Genomic DNA, 24,392 nt, shown 5'->3' on the forward strand with positions numbered 1-24,392 from the left:
TCATTTCACAATTGTCGGAAGCCATTTGCATTAATCCAACTTTCCCAATTTGCTTTTTATTGTCATATACCAATTTCTAGCCATTTGTAGTTAGCCATAAATACTTTTTTTCAATATATAAACCTTTCCCTCTCCAATTAAATTTTCATAACCAGGTGGAAGTAATATATAAACAGGTTGGCCAATCAGCCGGATATCGTTTAGGAATTCCGTTAGATGGGGAAAAATCTGGAAAAAGTCAGGGAAATTTATTATAAAACTGGAATTTTTTATAAATCGGTAATTTTTATCGAATTTGATAATTTGCTGATATTTTTTCATAAGTAGAATGAAACATCGACGGCAACAAATGAAAATCAAACATTTACAGATAGTTTGAAACAGGCCATCCGTGTTTCTGCCTGTGCACCAGGCTGCGAAAGGTTTATATTTACATTTTTGAGGAATCGAAATTTCGAGTATGTAGTGTCATCAGTGGTCATTTTATCCCATGGAATTTTTGCATCTTCTTCAACTGAGAACTGTAGTGCATGCAACTCCGAGAATGGTAGCCTAATATATGTTACAGTGCAGAATTTTTCGGAGTCCATTCAGCTAAAGTTTTTTCATTGGGATTTTCTAGTTTCATAGTGAATCTTCTTAGGCTTAGAGAGGTTTGAATCTTAAAGCTCGATTGACGTTCCATTTAACTCTAGGACATTTATCTTGTCCGTTTTTAAAGTTCCTTTTCTTCACAAAGAATTCTGAAAACCATAACCACACTCAGCTACCATTTATTGCACACACTCAGACTCACGTATATAGGAAAGACGAATAAAACATTGCACTGCATTTTCATCTCAGGTAGCATAAGCATACAGCTATATCTTCAAGATCTCCCAGGGAGGAAGAGAATGAGCGATTGAAATGAGAGAAGAAGGGATCTTAAGGATTTTCGCCCGCACAAAGATATTGCTGAAAAATAGCTCGTTGGCTTCATCCCAACAAGAATTGAATGATTAGATTATAAGTTGCGAGATAAACGTTTAGAAAAACTATAAAAATATAGCACTAATATAAAATATTAGGAATAGTTCTGCTTTTTTCAGCTGCTGTTTATTTTCAAGCTAGTCTCCTTTCCGTAGATTCTCGCTGGCTTGATTCGCCTTTGGTTTTATTTAATTAATCTTTTGTGCATAGCCATACTCTTGGTTACTATAGTAAAATATTTTTTAAATTTAAATTGAGATAGAAATTCAATTGCTTTAATATATTTACAAAGCCTTTTGTAACCTCTCCTCTACTCTTTGTGTGAATGAAATTCCTTTATAGTGTAAGTTCAGATATCAAAATCGCATGAAAATTGTCTTTCTTTTCCTTCCTTATTTTTCTAAAAAAAAGGATATCTTTTATTTTTCTAAATAAAAGATATCAAAATCGTATGAAAATTGTCTTTCTTTTCCTTCCTTATTTTTCTAAATTTTTATTCCTTCCACACTTACTGATTTATCATTTAAATTGTGAGGCACAGTTTATGTGCAGTGAACATATTTAACAGCATGCTGGGTAGATTTAAACATGCTTATAAAAAAGTGAAAATACCAACATATCAGATGTATTTCCTGATATCTTAATAGGCTCTATTTTGATTCCACAAAAATTTGCAAGGAATGAAAGAATGCAAATAACAACGGAAACAGCTGAAACAATGGAAACAGTTTGAATTTCATTGCAACAAAGAAAACTATTTTTACAAATTATGCATAGAATTTTTTTTAAGTTGTCAAAATTTGTGGAAATTTATACGGCAAATTTATGCAAATATCAGTGGACTATTCGAAAAAATTACACCTTGGAACATTGCTATTTTAATAATATTAAAATAGCACAATGGTATCAGATAATATTAGATTTTATTATATAATCTTATCAAATATTATATTGTTACGAATCTGTAATGCTGCTTCCCAGCATAGTTGGTTCCATCATCAGAAAGACCGTTTTACAGTCATCTGTATTGGATGGAGTCCGGGTGTCGCGTCGCAGGTCCCAGAGCTTGGCGACCATTTGGCGATGAAATTGGTGACTTTGGCGACAAAATGGATTATACCCGAAACATCGAGAATTTTCCCGATCCGTCCATTGGGAACCGAGATACGCCTCGAAAGTTAATGATTGGTTGAGAGGCTTCTAGCCCCGCCTCCTGAGACCTATAAAAGGAGGCAGTCTGGAGCTGCCGAGAGTAGTCGGAATCGACGGTGAAGAGCGAGTCTTCCAGAGATTAGCAGAGCAGCGACGGAGTCAAGCTAGTGCTGAACTAAGCTGTGCGCTACTGTCTGCAGTAGAGTCTTGTTGTGTGCATGTCTCGGCTGAAGATAATTGTCTTCCCTGTGCTTAATATAGTTGTCGTCTTTGTGCTGTCCTGTGTGTCTTCGTGTAAATAAACGTCGTTGTTTTTTTTTTTTTCATACTTCCGCCTGCTGATTGAGCGTTCTCCACACCATATAACTTCCACTATCCAAACAAACCCGGAAATTTCATAACATTTGGTGTCAGAAGTGGGGTAGTGGTCAACAGTGTATGGTGCTGACGAGATCCCAAGCAAAAATGGCTGATAGCGGTAATGGTGAGTTGCTGGCTCTGTTGGCTGAGATGATGACATATATGGAAGCTGGACAAGAGGAGATGAAGAAATCTATAGAAACTGCACAAAAGAAAACGCTGGAAAGAATTGAAGAAGAAATGAAATCCGGACAGAAGGAGCTTAAGAAGGACATCGCAAGTGTTAAAGAGGAATTCTCCAATATCATTCAGGAGAAGATGATTGCAATTGAAGATAAGGTGGCTTCATTTGAAAATAAGGTAATTTCAGTGGAAACTAAAGTTTTGAAGATGGAAGAAAGTATTGACAAGGTTCGAGAAGACATCGGAAAAGAATTTGAACAGAAATTTGGGAAGGAGATTGAAAGCCTGAAGAAGCAGATTTCCCATGAACATGAGGAATCCAAAGTGATATTTACACCTTCCCTAGCGACGATTAAACTCTCGACATTCGACGGAAAAACATCCTGCCAAGTATACAAAACACAGTTTACAATGGTAGCGGAAGCTAATGGATGGAATCCTCAAGCCAAAGCGTTTCATTGGCAGCTTCGATAAGAGGAGACGTTGCCGACGTCCTTGAGACTCTTACGGAGAGGCAAAGACATGATTTCCAAGCTCTATTGAGTGCACTTGAGCTGCGGTGTGGAGAGAAGTGCACTAAAGAATACAGCCGATTGCAGTTAAAGTCCCGCTATCAAAAAGCGGGTGAAAGTCTGCAGGAATTGGCTGCCGATATTCAGCGACTTTCCCATTTAGCATTTTCTGATTGCCCGGTTGAGACACGTCAAGATCTGGCTCTCCAGCACTTCATCGATAGTGTGCAGGATCCGGAAACACAGAAGGCTCTTAGACTAGCAGATGTGAAAGATAAAGGATCTGCTTTAGTCTTTGCACACAAAATAGAGGCTGCCCAGCAGGCCACACGTAAGGACCGACACCCAATCAGAGCTGTCTTTGCTGCGGATTCGGACTCTGATTTCGTCAAACAGATTGACAATCTGCGAAGAGAAATTCGGAGGTTAAAAGAACTCAAAGATGGCGGAATTCATCTCGCGGGGCGGAGGTGTCCAGATAGTCAAAAGCCCCATTTCAAAGTATTTCATATTTCATCCATAAGTGGCGGTGACAATGGACTTTACGTGATAGGACAAATTGGTAACATCTCATGCCGTATGGTTGTCGACACTGAAGCCAATGTGAGAGAAGATCTGGCATGAAAATTAAAATTTAAAATAATCTGGACTCCGCCCTGCATTACCTTACAGACAGTGACGGGAGATAAGATTTATGTTCATGGGAAAGTCAACCTCACTATACGCTTTGGAAATATAAACTACCACCATACGGCATTTGTAGCAGAAATTACCGACCCGTGCATTCTCGGACTAGATTTTCTGCGGAAATACGACTTTAAACTGGATTTCGGAAATAGTAGAATGAATTCAAAATTTGAAGACATCACTCTTTTTGGACTACATGCTGAACTGGAATCCAGCCAGAAAATAATAGCCAAAACTGACATCTCCTTATCGCCTAGGACTGAATGTGTAATACCCGATTTGGTAGCAGATAACCGAAAATTCCGATTTGGTGTAATGGATTATCCTGACACAGACCGAGCCAGAGCAGGAGTGTTGGTAGCTTCGTCGGTAGTGGACCTTTCAAAGTCATTCATCCCAGTGAGAGTGGCTAACATCAGTGATAAGACAAAGATTATACAGAAAGGAGAGGTGCTAGCAACTTGCACTTCTGTCACTTGTATAGACCGGAAGTGCAATAGTCAGGACGTTTCTTAAGACGATCTTGTCCAAAATTTGCTGCAGGATACAGATTTAGATGAAAAACAGAGGTGTGCTGCTAGAGAGTTGATAAAAGAATTCCAGGACTTATTTTCTCGAACATCTGAGGACTTTGGAAGGACTCAACTAGTAAAACACTGAATTGATACAGGAGAGCATCCTCCTATTAGGCAGCACCCCAGACGACTACCATTCGCTAAACAAGAAGAAGTCCAAACACTAATTAAAGAAATTGAAGATAATGACATAATCGAGCCGTCATCAAGTCCTTGGGCATCCCCCATCGTCTTAGTAAGGAAGAAAGACGGCTCTACTAGATTTTGTGTGGATTATCGCCGATTGAATGATGTCACCAAGAAGGACAGCTACCCTTTGCCAAGGATAGATGACACGCTTGATACACTTGCCGGCAATACCTGGTTTTCCACCCTGGACCTCAAGAGTGGGTATTGGCAAGTAGAAATCCATCCTGAAGATAAAGAGAAGACGACTTTCACCACAGGACAGGGGCTATGGCAGTTTAAGGTTATGCCTTTCGGCTTGTGTAATGCGCCGGCAACATTTGAACGCCTTATGGAAACAGTTCTCGGAGGGCTTTCTTATGAAGCCTGTCTGGTTTACTTCGATGACATCATCATCATGGGGCGGTCCTTTGAAGAACATCTTCAAAATGTTAGACGTGTACTGCAAAAGCTGAAGGAAGCTAACCTGAAATTAAGCCCGTCCAAGAGCCACCTATTCAGGCGTGAAGTCACCTATCTTGGGCATATCATTTCGGCAGAAGGTGTTCGAACAGACCCGGATAAGATATCGGCTGTAAGACACTGGACCTGCCCGACGGATGTTCACCAGCTCCGGAGTTTCTTAGGCTTATGCACGTATTACCGGAAATTCGTGAAAAACTTCTCAATAATCGCCAGACCATTCCATAAGCTGACCGAAGCGAAACAGAAATTCATCTGGACGGACGTGTGTGACAACGCCTTCAACAAGCTCAAAGACGCCATAACATCTGCTCCCGTCCTGGCATATCCTGAAATTGGAAAGCAAGTTATTCTGGATACAGATGCAAGCCATGAATGCATCGGAGCTGTGTTGTCCCAAGAAATAGATGGACAGGAGCGTGTCATCGCCTATTTCAGTAAGTGTCTGTCCAAACAGGAACGAAGTTGTGTGACCAGGAAGGAACTTCTGGCTATCGTAAAGACCGTAGAGAACTTCCGCCCTTACCTCTACGGTCGAAGGTTTCTGCTTTGTACAGATCATGCTTCATTAACCTGGCTATTGAATTTTAAAAATCCAGAAGGTCAAATAGCCAGATGGATACAGAGACTACAGGAATATGGTATGGAAATTCGCCACCGGAAAGGATCGGCGCATGGAAACGCAGATGCTCTTTCGAGAAGACCATGTTCGGAGAACTGCAAATACTGCTCTAGAGTTGAAAAGAAATTTGGCATGGTAGATCCTATAGTTCGAGAAGTTACAACCATCAACATCAGAATCAGATCCATGGAGTCACGAGAGCGTCTGGAAAGACCAACTAGCTGATCCTGAAATAAAACCAATAATGGAATTTAAAGAGTCAACAGGCGGAAAGCCTAGCTGGCAAGACATCGTCCCTTTCCATCCTACAACGAAGCGTTACTGGGCTTTTTGGGATTCTCTCCATCTAAGAAATGGTGTGCTGTATCGCAAATGAGAGTCTGACGATGGAAAAGCATTCAGATGGTAATTAATACTCCCAAAGACAAGAGTATCAGCAGTCCTTAAGAAACTCCATGGCAGTCCAACTGGGGGTCATTTTGGTGTTACGAAGACTTTACAAAAAGTTTGAGAACGTTTCTACTGGAATAATGTGCGAAATGACGTGGAGAAGTGGTGTCGCACATGTGATCCCTGTGTTGCACGTAAAGTTCCTGGGAAACGCATTAAAGGAAGACTGCAGCTGTATAATGTGGGGGCACCTTTCGAACGAATAGCTTTTGACATCCTAGGCCCTCTTCCTAGGTCATCAGATGGCAACAACAACATCCTGGTTGTCATGGACTACTTCACCAAATGGCCTGAAGCTTATCCCATTCCCGATCAAGAAGCCCCGACTGTTGCAGAGATTCTAGTTCAAAACTGGATTTCAAGATACGGAGTTCCTTTACAACTGCACTCTGATCAAGGAAGAAACTTCGATTCGGCTGTTTGCACGAGACTGTGTGAGATACTCGGCATCGACAAAATTCGAACTACGGCTTTACATCCTCAGTCAGATGGCATAGTAGAGAGATTCAATCGGACCATTCTGAACAGTCTCTCTCTCCTGGTATCTAGGAACCAACAGGACTGGGACAAGAAACTGCCCTTTTTCCTACTTGCCTATAGAAGTGCCGTTCACGAGACTACTGGCTATTTCCCATCCCAAATGCTCTTCGGACGTGACCTTCGTCTACCTGCAGATCTACTGTTCAGCCGGCCTCCAGATGCTCCCTTGGCGCCTGAGGAATATGTCGAGAACCTTCGGACACGGATGGAGGAGGTGCATCATCTGGCCAGAGATAGGATCGGCATGGCTTCAGAGAAGATGAAGACCCGATACGATGCTAGAGCAACGGGACACAATTTCCACGAAGGAGATCAAGTGGGGTTATGGATACCGAAACGTCGCAAAGAACTTTCTCCGAAGTTGCAGACCAACTGGGAGGGTCCTTATACAATCCTTAAAAGACTGAATGACGTTGTGGTACGGATACAGAAATCACCACACTCCAAACCGAAGGTGATACATTGTAACAGGCTAGACCCTTACCTTGGCCAAGGTGATTAAGATCTTTTCAGTTCAGACCATGGTCACCCATTATATGATAAATAATGTAAATCATTTATCTTCTTAATTTTGTTATTTTAGTATTGTAATTTATTTTTGTATTGCTTATGTATTTTGAAAATATTTACGCTGTATGTCATTTTGAGTATTTGTTATTTTATACTTGCTTATTGTGTGAATATGGTAATCCTGTAAGTAGATGAATCTTACTCAGATATTGTACTGCCCGGGACGTGCAGTCCTACGAAATTTCCGGGTTCGTTTGGATAGTGGAAGTTATATGGTATGGAGAGCGCTCAATCAGCAAGCGGCAGTAGAAAAAAAAAAAAAAACAACGACGTTTATTTACACGAAGACACACAGGACAGCACAAAGACGACAACTATATTCAGCACAGGGAAGACAATTATCTTCAGCCGAGACATGCACACAACAAGACTCTACTGCAGACAGTAGCGCACAGCTTAGTTCAGCACTAGCTTGACTCCGTCGCTGCTCTGCTAATCTCTAGAAGACTAGCTCTTCACCGTCGATTCCGAGTACTCTCGGCAGCTCCAGACTGCCTCCTTTTATAGGTCTCAGGAGGCGGGTCTAGAAGCCTCTCAACCAATCAGGAACTTTCGAGGCGTATCTCGGTTCCCAATGGACGGATCGGGAAAATTCTCGATGTTTCGGGTATAATTCATTTTGGCGCCAAAGTCGCCAAATTCGTCGCCAAGTTTGTCGCCAAGCTCTTTGACCTCCGACGCGACACCCGGACTCCGTCCAATACAGATGACTGTAAAACGGTCTTTCTGATGATGGAACCAACTATGCTGGGAAGCAGCATTACAGATTCGTAACAATATAATAGTATTGACCATGTGTGTACAAAATTTCATTATAATTTATTGATTATTTTTCGATATATCATATTTTTTCCGATATGTGATATATCGGAAATATTCCGATATATCACAATTTTACTTTTGTTCTTTAGTATGTAAACATATTTGTGAAAAAATAGTCTTCGTATGCAACTGAGAAAATATGTTTAAAATTGCTTGAAATATAATATGACAACCTTCAGTTCCCATGCAGTAATTTTGTACTTGAATGAAGAATTTTTCGAAACTATTTTTTTCAAAATTAAGAAGGAAATATATTTTCTTAGACAGAAATAACTGACGAACCACTATTTTCGTATTAAATTATTTATCTTTCATATAAAATATATCATTTTTTAGGCTGAAAGCGTTTTTTGTTTCGCGTTCTGTATAAATAATTCATGGTGAACATACTGATTTATAGATTTTACACTTTTAGAAATGCCCGAATAAAATAGCTATATATCACTCGAAGGAAGTAGCTTCTTTAAAATTATATTAAGCTATAAATCATAGAATATATAACATGAGTTTAAAAGATTTATAGCAGTTTTAATATAATAATAAATTCTTACAGGAAATAATAAATTTATGAAAATAACAAAATTATTGAATTGATGTAAACTTTCTGAAAATAGTGTTCGCAAAGTGTAATCTAACGATGCGATAAACCAATATTTCATTCTCAAGAAAAAGGCTTCTTTGTCCAGTAAAAGTTGAATATTTTTTCATTGAGGATTCCTTTAAACGTAAACGTAGTGAGTCTTTTTGGTTATTTTCTAATCACCTTGGTTCTCATTGTTTTCAAAAGACTATGTTATAGAATGGTGTTGGGACAAAAAATGCTATAAATTTAAAAAAAAAATTACAAACTTTTTAATAACGTTTAATGGAATAATGGAAATTTTAACGTTCGTCTTTAAGAATATTTTTTAATTTTTTAGTAGATTTTATTTACTATTATTAATATTTTTTTATTTTGTTTTTTAAGCATCTTGTATTGATTTTCCTACAAGTAAATTTTTTTTCTTCGATTTCTTGTGTTGCTTATTTTGAAAGTTAAATATGTGATACATTGCAGCAGTTGATTTCACTTTTAAAAAAAAGTAGAAACCCATAAATTCTAGCAATTCAATCATTTTAATAAGTTGGATGTCAGATTTATGAATTTGCTGTGATTATTGTAAATATCCCGTTAAAAACAATTTATAATTAACATTTTAATGTTACCAATTTACTCTGGGAGAGACTACTCTTTTTCTTTTTTTTCTTTTCCTGTTTGTATGCAATTTTATTTCTATATATAAAAGAGCATTAAGTTTTGAGAAACACTTTATTGTAAAAGAAGCGGAAATGATTATTTGTTGTTTCTCTTATCTCTTTATTAACATTACTATTAAATTGTTTTATTAAAACCTCAAATTCATCCACAATCTGCAAAAATAATTTATCAAAAGTTTTTATTTGCTTTTTTCAAAATATTTTTATATTGTTTTATTTTTAATTATTTATTTTAAATTTATAAATTCTTTTTTTGCAGATTTGACTTCATAGTCATTGGAGGAGCAATCATAGGAACTTCTATTGAAAGTTTCATGGATTCAAGTGGTAATATCTTATTCCATACTACGATAATTTTTTTTACAGATTTAGCATTTGAATTGAATACATTAGCTTTTTAGATTTAACTCGTCTTGAAATTATTTTTGAAAATGTGAAAACAAATAAATGGAATAATTCACTAATGGTTTATTTTGTAATAAATTATTTTCCTTTGCCTTACTGCGTTTTTACTTTCAGGTATATAAAATATGGAGAAAAATACAGATTTTTTAAAACGAAATTACATGCACACATAATAACCTTTAGATTTTTATGCTTATATATCTGCGAAAAAAAGTTAGAATTCTATTTACGAACACAATAACTTAAAAATTCAATGGCATAATTGTTGATATTATGACAAGGATTTTATTTTTAAATCTATACCTAATTCGGGTCTAAGTCCATCAATGAAGTAGACTCTTTATCTGTTCATGTGCATGTAAACATGAACATATTTTTTAAATCTGTTATTATTTATGATTATTTAATATAGCAAGCTAGGTAAGTGAAATTTAATCTTGTATTGATTTTAAAAGACACGAGTTTTTTAGATTTTTATCAATTTTTTGACCCAATATCTCAAATGGAAGAAGTCCAAAATGCATACTCGGTTCTCTTCACTTTATTACAAAGCTAAACATAATACATGCCATATTGTTTTAGAGTGTGGGAAAGTCTAGGGAAAAACATTCCTGCTGATTGTTTATTATTTTATACATGGTATAAATGCAAGTTGAGAGAGTAATACTGCTAACAATTTCTGTCAATGTTATTTGTCATTTTATGAAGTTTCTAATTTATGCTATATTTTCTTGGGTAAGTTATATTTCTGTGTAAATGAAACCAGATATTTCAGAAGGATGGGGCGTCTATTAAACTGTAGCATCCCCAAAAATTATTTTCATTTGTAAGCATTTTTTTTTTATCATTCCACATTAAGAGCTTGATGATTATCGAAAATGAAAATAATAATAAAATAAAAACAAAGAAGACAGCCAATGAGTTAATAAGAGATATGCGAATTTGAGTCAATAAGTAGGGTATGTGCTGAAGATTTTCTTTGCAAGTTTGGTCTACATGGGAATCCAATCCTAAAAGGTATTGAAATTCACAATAACTAAGTAGTAGTTGAAGTTGACAACGGAAAATTTCTCCCATTGAATTCAAAGGTTGTTGGATTGTTCTGAGTGCAAACCAGGCCTGGTGCACGTCCAATAATGTGATTTTTTCTCTCTCTTTCTCTCATGTAAGACTCCTTTTTGCTCTCTTGGTTTGTTTGTTTTCCCCTTTTGGTCATTAGCTATTATTTGATTTCTGGTATCTCTTGCATGTTGCTCCGACGGAAATTCATGTGTTTAATATAAATGTTCGGAAAAAGATACGACGACAGTTTTCTAAAAGGCAATTAAAATGTTAGGTTGTTTATAGTTACATTTTTTTTTAAGAAATGTATTTTAATCATCTTCTCTTTTGAAATATTTTCGCAGCTCTGTTCATTTCTGAGCTAACAAGCCGTAATGGGTTATGCTTTTATATTTGTAAGTAATAGTCTGTGGCGTTGGCAACAGGAGCTCAAATTGTTCAGCTCAAATACATTCTACTTGTGGCGTTGGCAACAGCAGCTAAAATACATTATTATTATTTTAAAATAAATGTGGGATGGAACAATGTCAATGTTATCATTTCTGTTTGATTTTGCTGTTCAAGCTTTGGATTTGGTTGATCATAGATGTGTATCGCATATTACTTCACCAAGTAGTAAAAGTGCCTTAAGTATTATTAATTAAATTTATGGTTTTTAATGGATGAAGTTGTGTGTTTATTAACCAACGCCAAAATGGTGACCTGTGTACTTGAATACGTGAGCTTCAATATATTTACATCCGCATAATTGCTACACCGAAAGAACTTTCTGCAGCCGTAGGACTTATTTGTAGTACTTGCTACACCTTGTGTAACAATTATTTTGCTTATTTTTTAAAATTTATAATGTCGCAAGAGGAAAACGAAACTTCCGGCAACATAGCTCGGGTAGCCGTATAAGCTCCGTCATTTTGGCGGGCGGGTCCAGAGATTTGGTTCGGCCAGACGGAAAGCCAGTTTCTGATAGCTAGAATTACCATGGAGATTACGAAATTTCACCATGTTGTCTCCGCTTTACAGCCTGAAGAACCAGCTGTTGTGGGTGATCCTATTTTAAAACCACAGGTAGAAAATCCGTACATAGCACTCAGAACCCGACTATGTTCGCAATACGCCGACAGTGAAGAACAACACTTCCGAGATCTCATCTCTGGAATGCAGCTCGGGAAACCGAATTTCCGATAATCTGCTTAAATCCCTTTTCCTCTGATGATGGAATGGAAAAGTTAGCTAAGATGGCAGATGGAATTATGGCAGCTGCGTCTAATACACCATCGATTCAAGCAGTCGAAGCGGGAGATATGGAGCTGAAAACCATGCTTATGGATATTTCGTCTCGCCTGGAAACACGTGAACGTTCTACCTCGACCGTTCTACCTCCCGTGGGCGTTTCCGTCGCCGCTCGGTCAGCAGAGACTCCAGAAACCACGAACACTGTTGGTACCACCGACCTTTAAAGGAACGTGCAACGAAGTGTATCAAGCTATGTTCTTTTCAGCCGGAAAACTAGAACGGCCGTCACTCGAACCAGCGGGTGGCGGCATAGCTGAGATTAACCGTTTGTATCTTTCCGATAAATCTACGAACTCCAGATATCTGATTGATACCGCGCCGACGTCTCAGTTATTCCTCTCTCATCGGCACCAAAACATTCCCGGCCAGTTTCGCTCAAGCTGTTTCCCGGCAAATGGAACCGCCATTGCGAATTTCGATCAGCAGCTGTTATCAGTTGACCGTTTCAGTGGCCGTTTATTATCGCTGATGTCTCGAAATCGGTAATCGGGACTGATTTTCTGCGCGACTATGATCTGCTGGTTGATATTTGTCAGGGATGCTTGGTGGACTCTGCAACGAACTTGCAGTCCCAGGAAACGATACAGCAAGGAAATAATTTTGCAATCAAGGCAGTTAACGGTGACACAAAGTTTCACAAGTTGCTCACTGAATTTTCTGCTCTTACTGAAGCTGTTTCAACCCCAAGGCAAGTAAAGCATGAGGTGAAACATACTATATTTACTAAGGGACCGCCAGTTTTCTCGAAGTAAGGCGTTTGCTTCCTGACAAGCTTAAAGCAGCCAAGCAAGAGTTCCAGTACCTTGTTGACACAGGAATTTGCAGGCCGTCAAGTAGCTGTTGGGCATCACCACTTCACATGGTGCGTAAAAAGAATGAAGATTTGCGCCCTTGGAGGGGGGGGGGATTACAGGAAGTGGAAGGAAAGAAAAAAATTTCAACTCTAGATTTGGCAAAAGCCTACTACCAAATCCCAGTACAGGAGGAGGACATTTCTAAAACGGCTGTTGCTACGCCGTTTGGACTTTTCGAGTTCCTCTGTATGCCATTTGGTCTGTCAAATGCGGCTTCTACATTCCAGAGATTCATCCACCATGTCTTGAGAGGTATGGATTTTTGTGTACCGTACTTCGATGAGGTTCTAGTTTCATCGGAGAATGAAGACCAACATCTGCTGCATCTTAAACAGGTATTTGTGCGATTTGAAGAGTATAGTGTGATTCTCAATGCTTCAAAATGCGTTCTGGGAGAGGCATGTGTGAGATTTCTTGGACATATTGTGTCAGCAGAGGCCATTTCTCCAATACCAGAGAAAATTTCAGCTATTTTGGACTTTCCAAAACCAGAAACCATAAAAGAACTTCGTAGGTTTCTAGCAATATGCAATTTTTATAGGAGATCTATATCTCACGCTGCCAAGACACAGGTAGCATTGAATGACAAGGGGGCCAAAAAAATGATAGAACAGCCATCAACTGGTCAGAAGAGGCTCTTCCAGCATTTGGGAAGTGCAAAAAGGATCTGGCAGAGGCCACAATCCTGGGCCACCCAGAGCAGATGTGTCACTTGCAATTATGGTAGACACTGCAGTTAGTGCTGCTCTTCATCAACACGTATCTAAAGGATGGCAACCTTTATCCTTTTTCTCAAAGACTGTCTCTCCGGCGCAATGCAGATACAGTGCATGTGATAGGTAGCTGCTAACTGCTTACATGACAATTAAATACTTCAGGCATATGGTGGAGGGACGAAGTTTTACGCTGCTCACCGATCACAAGCCTCTGGTGTATGCATTCAAGCAGAAAAACAATAAATGTTCGCCACGGCAAACACGACAGTTGGATCTGGGAATCAATGCAACAGCTTTCACCTCTGACAACCAAACATCACGGGCAACATGCAGTTTTTGTGAATAAGAAGCTGACTGCGTGCTTTGAAACCTCCATACGAGGACTCCTTTGAAGTTGTTAGCTGCAATGATAAAATTTTTAAGCTTTTAAGGAATGGGAAAGAGGTGTCGGTCAATATAGATGGGCTGAAGCCTGTCTACATGCTGAAAGAATTAGCAGACAGTTTAGCTGTTGTGATTAGTGATACTTCACTCTATCAGTCAGAAGCAGTCCCAGTCAAAAACATCAACCGAAAACTACCAACAGGAGGATCTAGAGCGCAGGCTGATGAACAGAGGGCAGTGACTCGCTATGGTCGAAGGGTGAAATTTAACTCTAAATACATTTAAAATCTTTCTGTCGCTGGTGGGGGGCTACCTGTGGCGTTGGTAACAGCAGCTAAAATACATTATTATTATTACTTTAAAATAAATGTCGGATGGAACAATGTCAATGTTATCATTTCTGTTTGATTTTGCTGTAGTTCAAGCTTTGGATTTGGTTGATCATAGATGTGTATCGCATATTACTTTACCAAGTAGTAAAAGTGCTATTAATTAAATTTATGGTTTTCAATGGATGAAGTGTGTGTTTATTCTCCATTTCCAAAAACCATTTGATGGATATGACCATTCTAAATGTACATGTCATCTGAACTGATGAATATTTCGAATGCTTCATTATATAATACAACACATATATACCCGTTAGTTAATTGCACTTTCATACTATTTTACGTTATTATTCAGCTTTTCGCTTTTAAGAGCGAAAAAGAGAGTTAAACAGCAACGAAATTTTTTCTGCTTTACATTTCTCTGTTATCAAAAAGATGAGTTGTGAAAATTGTAAGGTTAAGTTTTAAACCCACGTCGGACTGTATTCTATATTATTTTTTTCGTTTCCTTTATTACTTTCAAATTTTATTCGACGAACATTTTTTTTCTCAGTGAAAAAACGCTTAAATTTTTGTTTTCCTATCCCAGTTCTGTTTAGCTGGTTGTATCTTTCTTAGTTAAATAAGTTATTGGGGGGGGGGAAGTGAAAGTGCCATGGTAACACTCAATCAGAAGGAATTGGAACAAATGGAAATTTCAGTGGTCAGATTGGTAGGGCTGGCCTTAGATGGTATGAGGCTTTCATTGGAAATAGTTTTTAATTTTATCTAACTCCCAGCCAACTTTCACTCAGAATATAAAATTTAAAAAATGTTTTTATTTTAAATTTTTGTCATTAATTATATTATATACATTATAAAATCTTAAAATTAAATTTTTTCTCGGATTCATTATCAAATTTTGCTACTAATGTAGAATTAAAATTTAAATGATATATTAATTCATAAGTATATTCTGAAAAAACTAAAAGCGTATTTAGTCATAGAGAATACAAATGTGTGTGCAATTTCAAAACACTGCTATATCAAGAAGTAAATGAAGAAAGAAAAATATTTCATTCATTACACACATTGAGAATTCCATTACGAAGAAAAGAAAGTCATGTATAACGAACGCATATTTTAGAAAAAATATTTTTCAAATTAAAATCAGAATACTTATTACAAATAAAAAAATATTACAAAATACTTATTGTTATTTGAATGACTTTCTAGAAAAAGTTAAATCTTAAAATTTCTGATTATCAAAATTGCTATGAAGACCAAAAAAAGTAATTATCTCCATTGTAAAAAAAGTTTCGATATTCACATCCATTTGAATTTTTGTACACCATTATTTTGTTTATAGCAATCGAATAAGAAGAAAAAAAACACTCTTATTTCTCATCTTAATATTTGAAAAATCTTTCCTTTATTTTATCTTGAATATCCTATGGCAGTTTTTATCTGTATGCATTTACAAATATATTAAATGAAGTCATGTTTTTTAAGCAAGTAATGCAAGAAAGCAATGAAAAATAGTCAAATTTAACTCATTTGAAGTTGCCACAAAATCTCGACTTATCGAAAAATTTGAATGAAGAACTGCAAGACTGCAGCAAGAGTCAACTGATACATTTAAATTCATTATATTCAACAGTTTTAATAAATAGTCTGAGTAAACATTATGAATAAATAAACCATAGAGTTTTAAAAAAAAATACTACTTATTGATAAAAAAAAATATTAATTTAATAACAATAATTATAATTAAATTTGTTTAAATATTCAATGATTTTTTATTGAATACAAAACGAATAGCAGTTAAGTGCACGAGGGACCTTATAAAGTAATTTATTCATGACCACTGTGGATGGCTATATTTAAACAATGAAAATAAAATAGATCCTGATAACAGTAACCGAATGGAGTAAATCAACTCTATTTTTATCATATCAAGAGGAAAAAAAAAGCATTGTAACTTTTTCAAAAATATCAAATTTTCAGTAATTGCTTTCCTATTGGCAATATTTCCTTAATTGTTCATATCAAAGTTGTTCGTACGTGTGCTGTTTTTTTTTAATTTGCTGATTTATGCTACACGCAGTTTCAGAATATCAGTTTATCCTTCCGGCTTTTGCGTGAGGGTTATCTTCAACACATTCGTATCCATCGGAATCATCAGTATTTAATATTTAATCCTACTCATGAAAAGTTCACGATTTTTCAAAATTTTACAAAGAAGCTGAGAAATTTTCAACAGCGTCGCAGCGTTGCGTTGACTCACTTTCAACAAAGCTTGTTAAGAATTTCAATTTTGTCCTCAAATCGGTTTTTAAAATCCATTTTTCTGTCGTAATTCATTCGCAAGCGTCTGTGGGTTTGGGCTGTTGAACAAATTTCAAGTCAGATCTCGTAGCTTAACTATCCGTTTAAACCATTCTAGATCGCTCTAACAAAAGAATGTGAACCGTCATCCCATAGGAAAGATGCCTCCCAGATATGTTCTTAGTAATGGAGCAAGAAATTCCACGAACTTCAATCATTGAAAAAAAAAATGGCTCAATTGCAGGTTAAAAATGAAATATTTTCATTTATCTACTTCAAAATTGATAACACTAAACGATGTAATAATTACATTAAATGTATATTTCTGTGTACATTTGAATACATCGCTTCGAGGTTTGAGGGTTTCGATAATATAAAGCAAACGATAATATTAACCGCGATCCACATTAAGAGGCTTCCATTGTAGCTCATAATTTTTTAAAATCATAATTTGCATGCTTGATTTTATACTGAACAAAATAAATTTGTCGCACAGACGGTGAAAAAAAATCGAAATGACGACGAATTAGAATTAAAAATGTTCAAGTTACTCATTTCAGCCATTCATCTATTAGGGTTCGTTTACTTCCAACTCCAATTTTCACAACTGTTGCAATCCGAAGATTTCATGGAATTACCGAATCATCAGTTACCGACTGATCAGTTTATGAGCTTATACGACGGCACATGATACTGTATGGGCCCTTGGGATGTATGTAAGGGAAGAAGTTGGATTTAAATTCCCGTGCCTTTTTTCAAACTATAAATAAACAATTTGATGTTACAAAGAGCAACTCTTCTATACAAGACTTAGCAGAGAAAACCATTCTGTTTTTTCAATGGATGCCGACGGAAAAGCGAAAAGACAACCATTCCTCTATACAAGAAATGGTATAGAGGGATGTTCTTTCTCGTATACCATACCTTGCAAGAGATGACTAAACGATATCCTATTTTCCTTTTTTTTTATTTTTTAAATTTAATGCTTTTTATTTTGAGTAGGTTTAAGTACATTTTTTGATACCCTCTGACGCTGTGTCTTGTTGAAAGCAATTGGCCGGCTCTGCAGATAGAGACAAAACTTCTCTAAAACAGCGGAAAGGAAAAATCTCATCAAGTATTATAATCTTCATTCTCCTCCCCCCACCGCCTTTCGGCTGAAAAATGGATTGATGGAATGATAAGATTGTTGAGGGATTTAGTCATCGCTTGCATAATAAATGATTAAATTTAACATTTTTGTTAAATTTAATCATTTGTTAAATGGATTGTTGATGACTAGGGCTTCTACCGTCCCGCAGTACATATGCATAAGTCTCCTTTGTCTTGAGGCATTTCTTTCTCTCCTGTCCTTAAGAAAGTACTTTTACACCTTTTCCTAGACTCTATCAAATCACACGACTGATAACTGAACCTGAAATTTCTTAATCTACTAATGGTAAATAAAAATTTAACATTTTTGCTGCTTTTGAGATGCTTTATGTTTATCTACTAACTGCACAAACTAATGTTTAAATAGTTTATTGTTAAAGTTATTTTATTTTGCATTACATTTTGATTCGCAAAATCAAATGGAATACGTTTAAAAGAAGCTTAATTAAACATTTGCTTAAAATAGTGTTGACAGCATGTATTTACTTGTATAAATAAATCATGAATATTAACGTTTGACTTGTAATTTTAAAAAAATATTTCATGAAATAAATATTTTTTAAAATTTCGTTGCAACATAACTGCCTAAACTTGGTTGTTATTGCTGAATAACTCCTCAGATTTTTATCATGCAGGTTTAGCGTTGAATTTTATTTTATTTTTTCTCTTTTGTACTAAAAATGGGGGGAAAAACATTTGCATGTACATTACTATTGATAGTAAATTCGTTTTTAAGCTCTGATGTTATTTATTGAAATTTTAACTTAATTGCTATGAGTATTTTAATGCTTGAATTATCATATTATGATTATTTTATATATTGGAAAAAATTTGACTGTATGTTATCGATTTGCAGAGTTGGTAATAATCAAGGAAAAATTAGGAAAAGAAATTTTACTTTTCATTTCATTATGTATTAATTATTATGCATACATCTGGTTTTTTTTCCCCTTGTTTTCGATAGAATCGGAAAAATAAATTTGAGATTCGAATCAAGATGAGTTGAAATGTGTGTGTTTTTAAATATAAATTTTAGCAGTTGAGTAGTACACTTTTTTTTTGTTCTTTTCTTTCTGTGCTGATTGGCAACCTTTCATAGTGTTGTTAAAAGATATTCATCATTCATTGCAATTTTAATATCCTTATAAATAATTAAGCAATTTTATTTTGTAGCTGAAGATAAGACTCGAACATTAGACATTTTACTTGTTTTGAGAGTTCTGCGTCTTGTGAAAATAATTGGAGGAATCGATAGGTAAGAAATTTTAAAAGTGGCATAAATTAAATTGGTTTACCAAATGAAAATGAACTAATTTAAATTTTCTAATATTTTACTTAGACATAAGTAAGGTGGTCTTTCAATACAAAATGTTAAGTACCATTCAGAATTCTCTCCTATTCTGCCTTTTAGTAAAAAATACTTCTCAATTTTGATTTTGAAAATCTTGTATTTTTCATTATTTTTTTTTTTTACATTATCTAATACGCATGTTTTAAATGGTTTTAATGGATGTTTTTTTTTTTTTTTTCAGACTTCGCCAAGAAATATTTCATAATCTGTATTACTCGAGATAGATTCCAAAAATTTCACAAAGAGCTCTTTAATTGCTTTATGGGAATGCTCTAAAATATTTTTTATGATTTATTAGCTGCATGAGTATGCAATGGTTTTAATTTAAAAGTTATGTCAAACATTCATAAATTTTTGAAAAAGGAATCATTTAATTAATTTTGTTTTAAATAGAGGTGTGTTTTTTTCCATCATCTTACAGATTGTTGCAGCTTTCAAAACAAACAAATATAAGGGTTTTTTTAAAACTATTACCAGAACATTTGAAATTCATCAGTGATGAAAATTGAAAAATAAACAAATAAAAAGTTGTTTAATATTCACAGCACATCTCGAATTTTCATTAAAAGAAATTTAAAGTACTTTTTTTTTTTATAATTTCAGAAAATGTATATTGCATTTTTTGAAAAATTTATAAAAGAATACTTTTGATCCAAAAAGAATTTTTAAGAACTTTCTATAAAATTGGGCATATTTATATCATATTTTACTGCATTATGACAAAAAAAAAGGAAATGGTTTAATTTAAATATATATATAAATGTAATAAAGTTTGATTTCCAGTAGTAATAAAATATTTCTCATTTCCTCTTTTAGGTTTCAAGTTATTGTGACAACTATATTAAATCTTGGACCTTCAATCCTTACTTACGGAGGTGTTCTAATTGTAAGTGAAATTTGTGATAAAAAAATTTAAGTGATGAATTTTGACAAATGGCATCCATTTGCATCGCTTAAATCTAATTATGATTTCAATTTATAGGTTGTATATTATGTATTTGCAATTGTTGGCATGGAGTTGTTTCATGGTAAAATCAAGTATTATGGTTATCAGAACATAACTGATCCTTCTCACTTATATTGTGGCAATTCTTTGCTGAATGGATCCGTTTTTTATCAAAGTCAGTATTGCAGCAACAATTTCAACAATATACTGAGCACCTTTATAGTTTTGTTTGAACTTATGGTTGTCAACCAGTGGCATGATATCCTTTTTTTCCATTCAAGTTAATAAATGTTTTCTTTTGATTGCTGTTTTGTGTAAATATTATCAGATATTTATGAATAAGATATTTACAAAAGCCCTTTTCATAATTTATGGACATTCCATTAATAAAGTATCAAATTTTAGTTTCTTGGGATTTTTTTAAAAAACCTTTCTTAGAAAAAAATGTTTTTAAAAATGCACTTCTAATGAATAGTGTATTGTAAAGTAGAAAATATTTTTTGTTACATGTATGGATGTCAACTCAAAATTGAAAAGACATGAAGTGGCAATAGAGGTATTCTGAATAAAATCTCGAACATTTAATAACATTTACAATATACTTTAATTTTTAATGATTGTTTTAAAATGTCCTTTCTTATCATATTTATTGCTGTGTAATTTTATAGTTTCATTTTTAGCAGATGACCAGATTGTTTATGCAATAAAGCTAAATCTAAAGTTGTTCATTTTTTAAGGATATTTCAATTCAGTATTTATTGCGCTATTATTTATAAATATGATTGAGGAAAAAGTTCCACAAATCATTAATTGTTTTACTTGATGACATTACTCTGAATTGTGTGAAATCGAGATTCGAAACAACAATTGATGATGCGTATTTGAGAGAAAATGAAGTTCAAACATTTTAACTGACCTACTAATTTCTCCTTAAATGAAAAATTTATATGGTTTTAAAAATGTACAGTTTTATTTAAGTAATGTTTTACTCTTTAATCACTATGCATCTGACCGCTTTCCTGCCGATTTTGCCGTCATTTTGATTTTATTCAAATATTAATAAACATATTTAATTACAAAGATAATTTAATCAAATATTAATTGCTTTGTTTAAGAATTTATTTAATCAAATTGATGAAAATTTCAGTTTAATTTCATTTTTAGAATGCTTATGAATAAAGAAATTGATGTCGAAAAATATTTTTGTTGCGCCAAAACATGTTGACACCAAATCCTTCTATATATTGGCTCCATCGGTGATATTTACTTTCTTAGACCGCTCTAAGCTGAAATATAAGATGCAATTTTTTTAACTCACAGGCATGTTTGCAGTATTTAAATTTTTCTGTATAATTAATTTGGAGTACATATAGATTAAATGTTATGAAATGACATATACAGGGTGTCCCATAAATATTGGGACAGACTTTAAGGGGAGGTAGAGGACATCACAAGGATTCAGATTTGCATAGCAACCCGTGGTCCGAAAAGCCTTCATTCGGCGTTAGGTGGCGTTGTTCACAGTAGCATATAAGGAAGCAGACCTGCAATCCCTCAGTTATTTGAGCTGCGATCGCCCGCAGAGGAGTATGGAACGTTTTACGAACACAGAGCTGGCAGATATGCACCTGATTTATGGATAGGCAAAAGGAACTGCAAGAGTGGCTGAAAGGTTGTATCGGGAAAGGTAGCCACAGAGAGTTGCACAGGACCGCCGAATGTTCAGTAATTTTTATCCCAATTTGTATGAATATAGGTCGTTACGAGGTAATAGAAATAATGCGGGCAGGCCACGAGTGATTTTAACTCCCAGGATGGAAGAAAATGTGTCGGATACCGTTAGAAGGAATCCGAGTGCCAGCGTACGAGCCGTCGCTGCTGCCGTTGGAGGATCTCGAAATAGTGTTCATCGTGTTTTGCAAAGTGAAGGCTTACACCCATACATACCATCTGCAAAGCGTACAGTTACTGCTCCCCGCAGATTACCCACCTCGGGAACGTTTTGCACGGTGGTATTTCGATCAATGTTGCCAAGATGCGAATTTCCCATCCTACGTTTAAATAATGGATGAAGCGTACTTAACACGAGATGGGATGTTCAACTAACATAATGTGCATTTATGGGCTGGTGAGAATACCCATCTGAGGGCGATCGCAGCTCAAATGAAATGATTGAGGGATTGCAGGTCTGCTTCCTTAAACGCCACCTAGAGCCGAATGAAGGCGTTTCGGACCACGGGTTGCTATGCAAATATGAATCCTTGTGTTGTCCCCTACTTCCCCTTAAAGTTTGTCCCAATATTTATGGGACACCCTGTATATTAAGAAATGACATGCTATACTCCAATCATCTCATATTTCAATCATTGTCTATTTTTGGTTTGGGTTAAGTATAATTCAAACCATAAAATTGAAGCTCAGATAATCAATTAATATCTGAACTTAAAATGCTTGGTCGTATTTAAAAAAATATACAGTCGGAATTACGCACGAAAATCATAAATATATCTCTGAAGCTTTTGTTAGTTATTTTAACTCTGTATATAGCTATAAAAGAAATGATGGAATCAGTGATCGATCGATTTGACTTAAACTATTGCTCGTAAAGATGTGGTTTCTGCGAAATGTAGACTTTGGAATGACAATATACCTTCGGTTACTTTTAAAAGGAATACAGAATTATTTACTTATCCTCTTCTAATTTTAATTAACCTTTCTTTTAAAATAAATACATTTCCTGACATTTAAAAGCAAATCAAAATGATTTCTGTTAATGAAAGAATTAATGCAAATGATCGTAAAAATATCAATCTATTGCCGTTTTAAGTTCTTTATTTAAAATATTTGACATTATAGCGTATAACAGCCAGTTCTGCCAGGTTATCAACTCAAAATGGATTCATTCCAAAACATTTAACGATGAAATTATTTTATTTAGCATAAAAGATTATATATAGTATATTATGCCCACTTTTGGAAATGGTTTCAATTTTAAATTATTTATATTGATTTTTAAAGCCTTTCGTTTGATTTTGTTATGCTTTGAAAGAAACTGAATGATATTGGTTTCCATATTAATTATACTGATTGGCTTTATTCTTATATAACTAACCGAACGCTTACTTGATTTTAATGATGCTGTTTCTCTTAAGTTTTACTAGTATTTCTTGATTCCTGCTAGTTCTAATCTTGAATTGTTGTATTTTTAAATTCTCTAGGTATCTTTTATTTGCTTATGATTTGAAATTATTTAGAATAGTAGGATCTCATATAGAGGCTGCTTCTATGCGATGTGATATGGTTAATTTATTTACGTGGTACTCGACAATAAGTTACATCTGAACATTGAAAAATGTAGCATCATTAGTTAGAAATGGAAATATCAGCATTTAGTTTACTCTTAACAAATCGATAATATAAGATTCTATTTCTAATCCTGATTTTGACATGCAATTTAATTTCTAAACAGATTAATGGCTTACTCTCAGGAGCCTATTAAAAAACGAATTTCAAATTTCTGTTGGCCAGCGCGATCGCCCGATCTTTCATGCCTGGATTTCTTTTTGTGGGGGCACCTGAAGAGTCTTATGTATGAGACTCCTATCGAATCTGCAGAACTCGTCGCCAGACTTTCGGCCGCTGCAGGGGAGGTGCGCGATACTCCTGGCATGTTTCAGAGGGTTCGTGAATCCCTTCTTCGCCGTTGTACCGCATGCATCGCCTCTAATGGTCAGTGTTTCGAACAGCTATTTTAATAATTTATAATTAAACTTTTTTTTATAACGTAAATGTTCTTTGTTTTCTTTTTTGTCTCTTAAAACGAAATCTCTTTCAGCGCCCTCTATCACCTTCGGGTTAAAATTACGACTATGATTTCTTTGATGAATGTTGTTTGTTTTGGTGTTTTACTATCACCTATTAAAGTTTGCTTCATCATTTATTATTTTGCTCATTAGATACAAGCGTTTAAAATTTAACCCCCTGAACGCGGTTAAATTTGCGCAACTTAACCGCTCCCGGTGGTTTCAATTTTGCGCTCAAAATTTAAGTTAAAGTCTAAGCTTTAGTAAACATTTAACAAAATAATAATAAAAAAAAAATACTGGTAAAAAGTAGTTGTTCGGTACTCCAAAGTCGAGAGACCCCTCTATCGGCATTTTTTAAACTTTGCCTTTAAAAAAAATTTTTAAAGAAAATACTAATTTAAAGAATGATTTTAGCGAAAACCGCAAATGAATCGATCCAT

The 24,392-nt window shown here is 35.1% G+C and overlaps 1 protein-coding gene across 2 annotated transcripts in view; it reads left to right on the forward strand.

The window, feature by feature from the left end:
- The window catches only part of LOC129958132 (two pore calcium channel protein 1-like), a 113,721-nt gene that overhangs the window by 76,165 nt on the left and 13,164 nt on the right, over window positions 1-24,392 (forward strand). For both annotated transcript variants that reach the window (XM_056070333.1, XM_056070334.1), the window contains 4 exons: window positions 9,607-9,674; window positions 19,023-19,104; window positions 20,017-20,086; window positions 20,183-20,405. In XM_056070333.1, coding sequence (XP_055926308.1) covers window positions 9,607-9,674; window positions 19,023-19,104; window positions 20,017-20,086; window positions 20,183-20,405 — 443 coding nt within the window. The remainder of the gene's footprint in view (window positions 1-9,606; window positions 9,675-19,022; window positions 19,105-20,016; window positions 20,087-20,182; window positions 20,406-24,392) is intronic.

Source organism: Argiope bruennichi, chromosome X1 (assembly GCF_947563725.1).
Source record: "Argiope bruennichi chromosome X1, qqArgBrue1.1, whole genome shotgun sequence".
Lineage (NCBI taxonomy): Eukaryota > Metazoa > Arthropoda > Arachnida > Araneae > Araneidae > Argiope > Argiope bruennichi.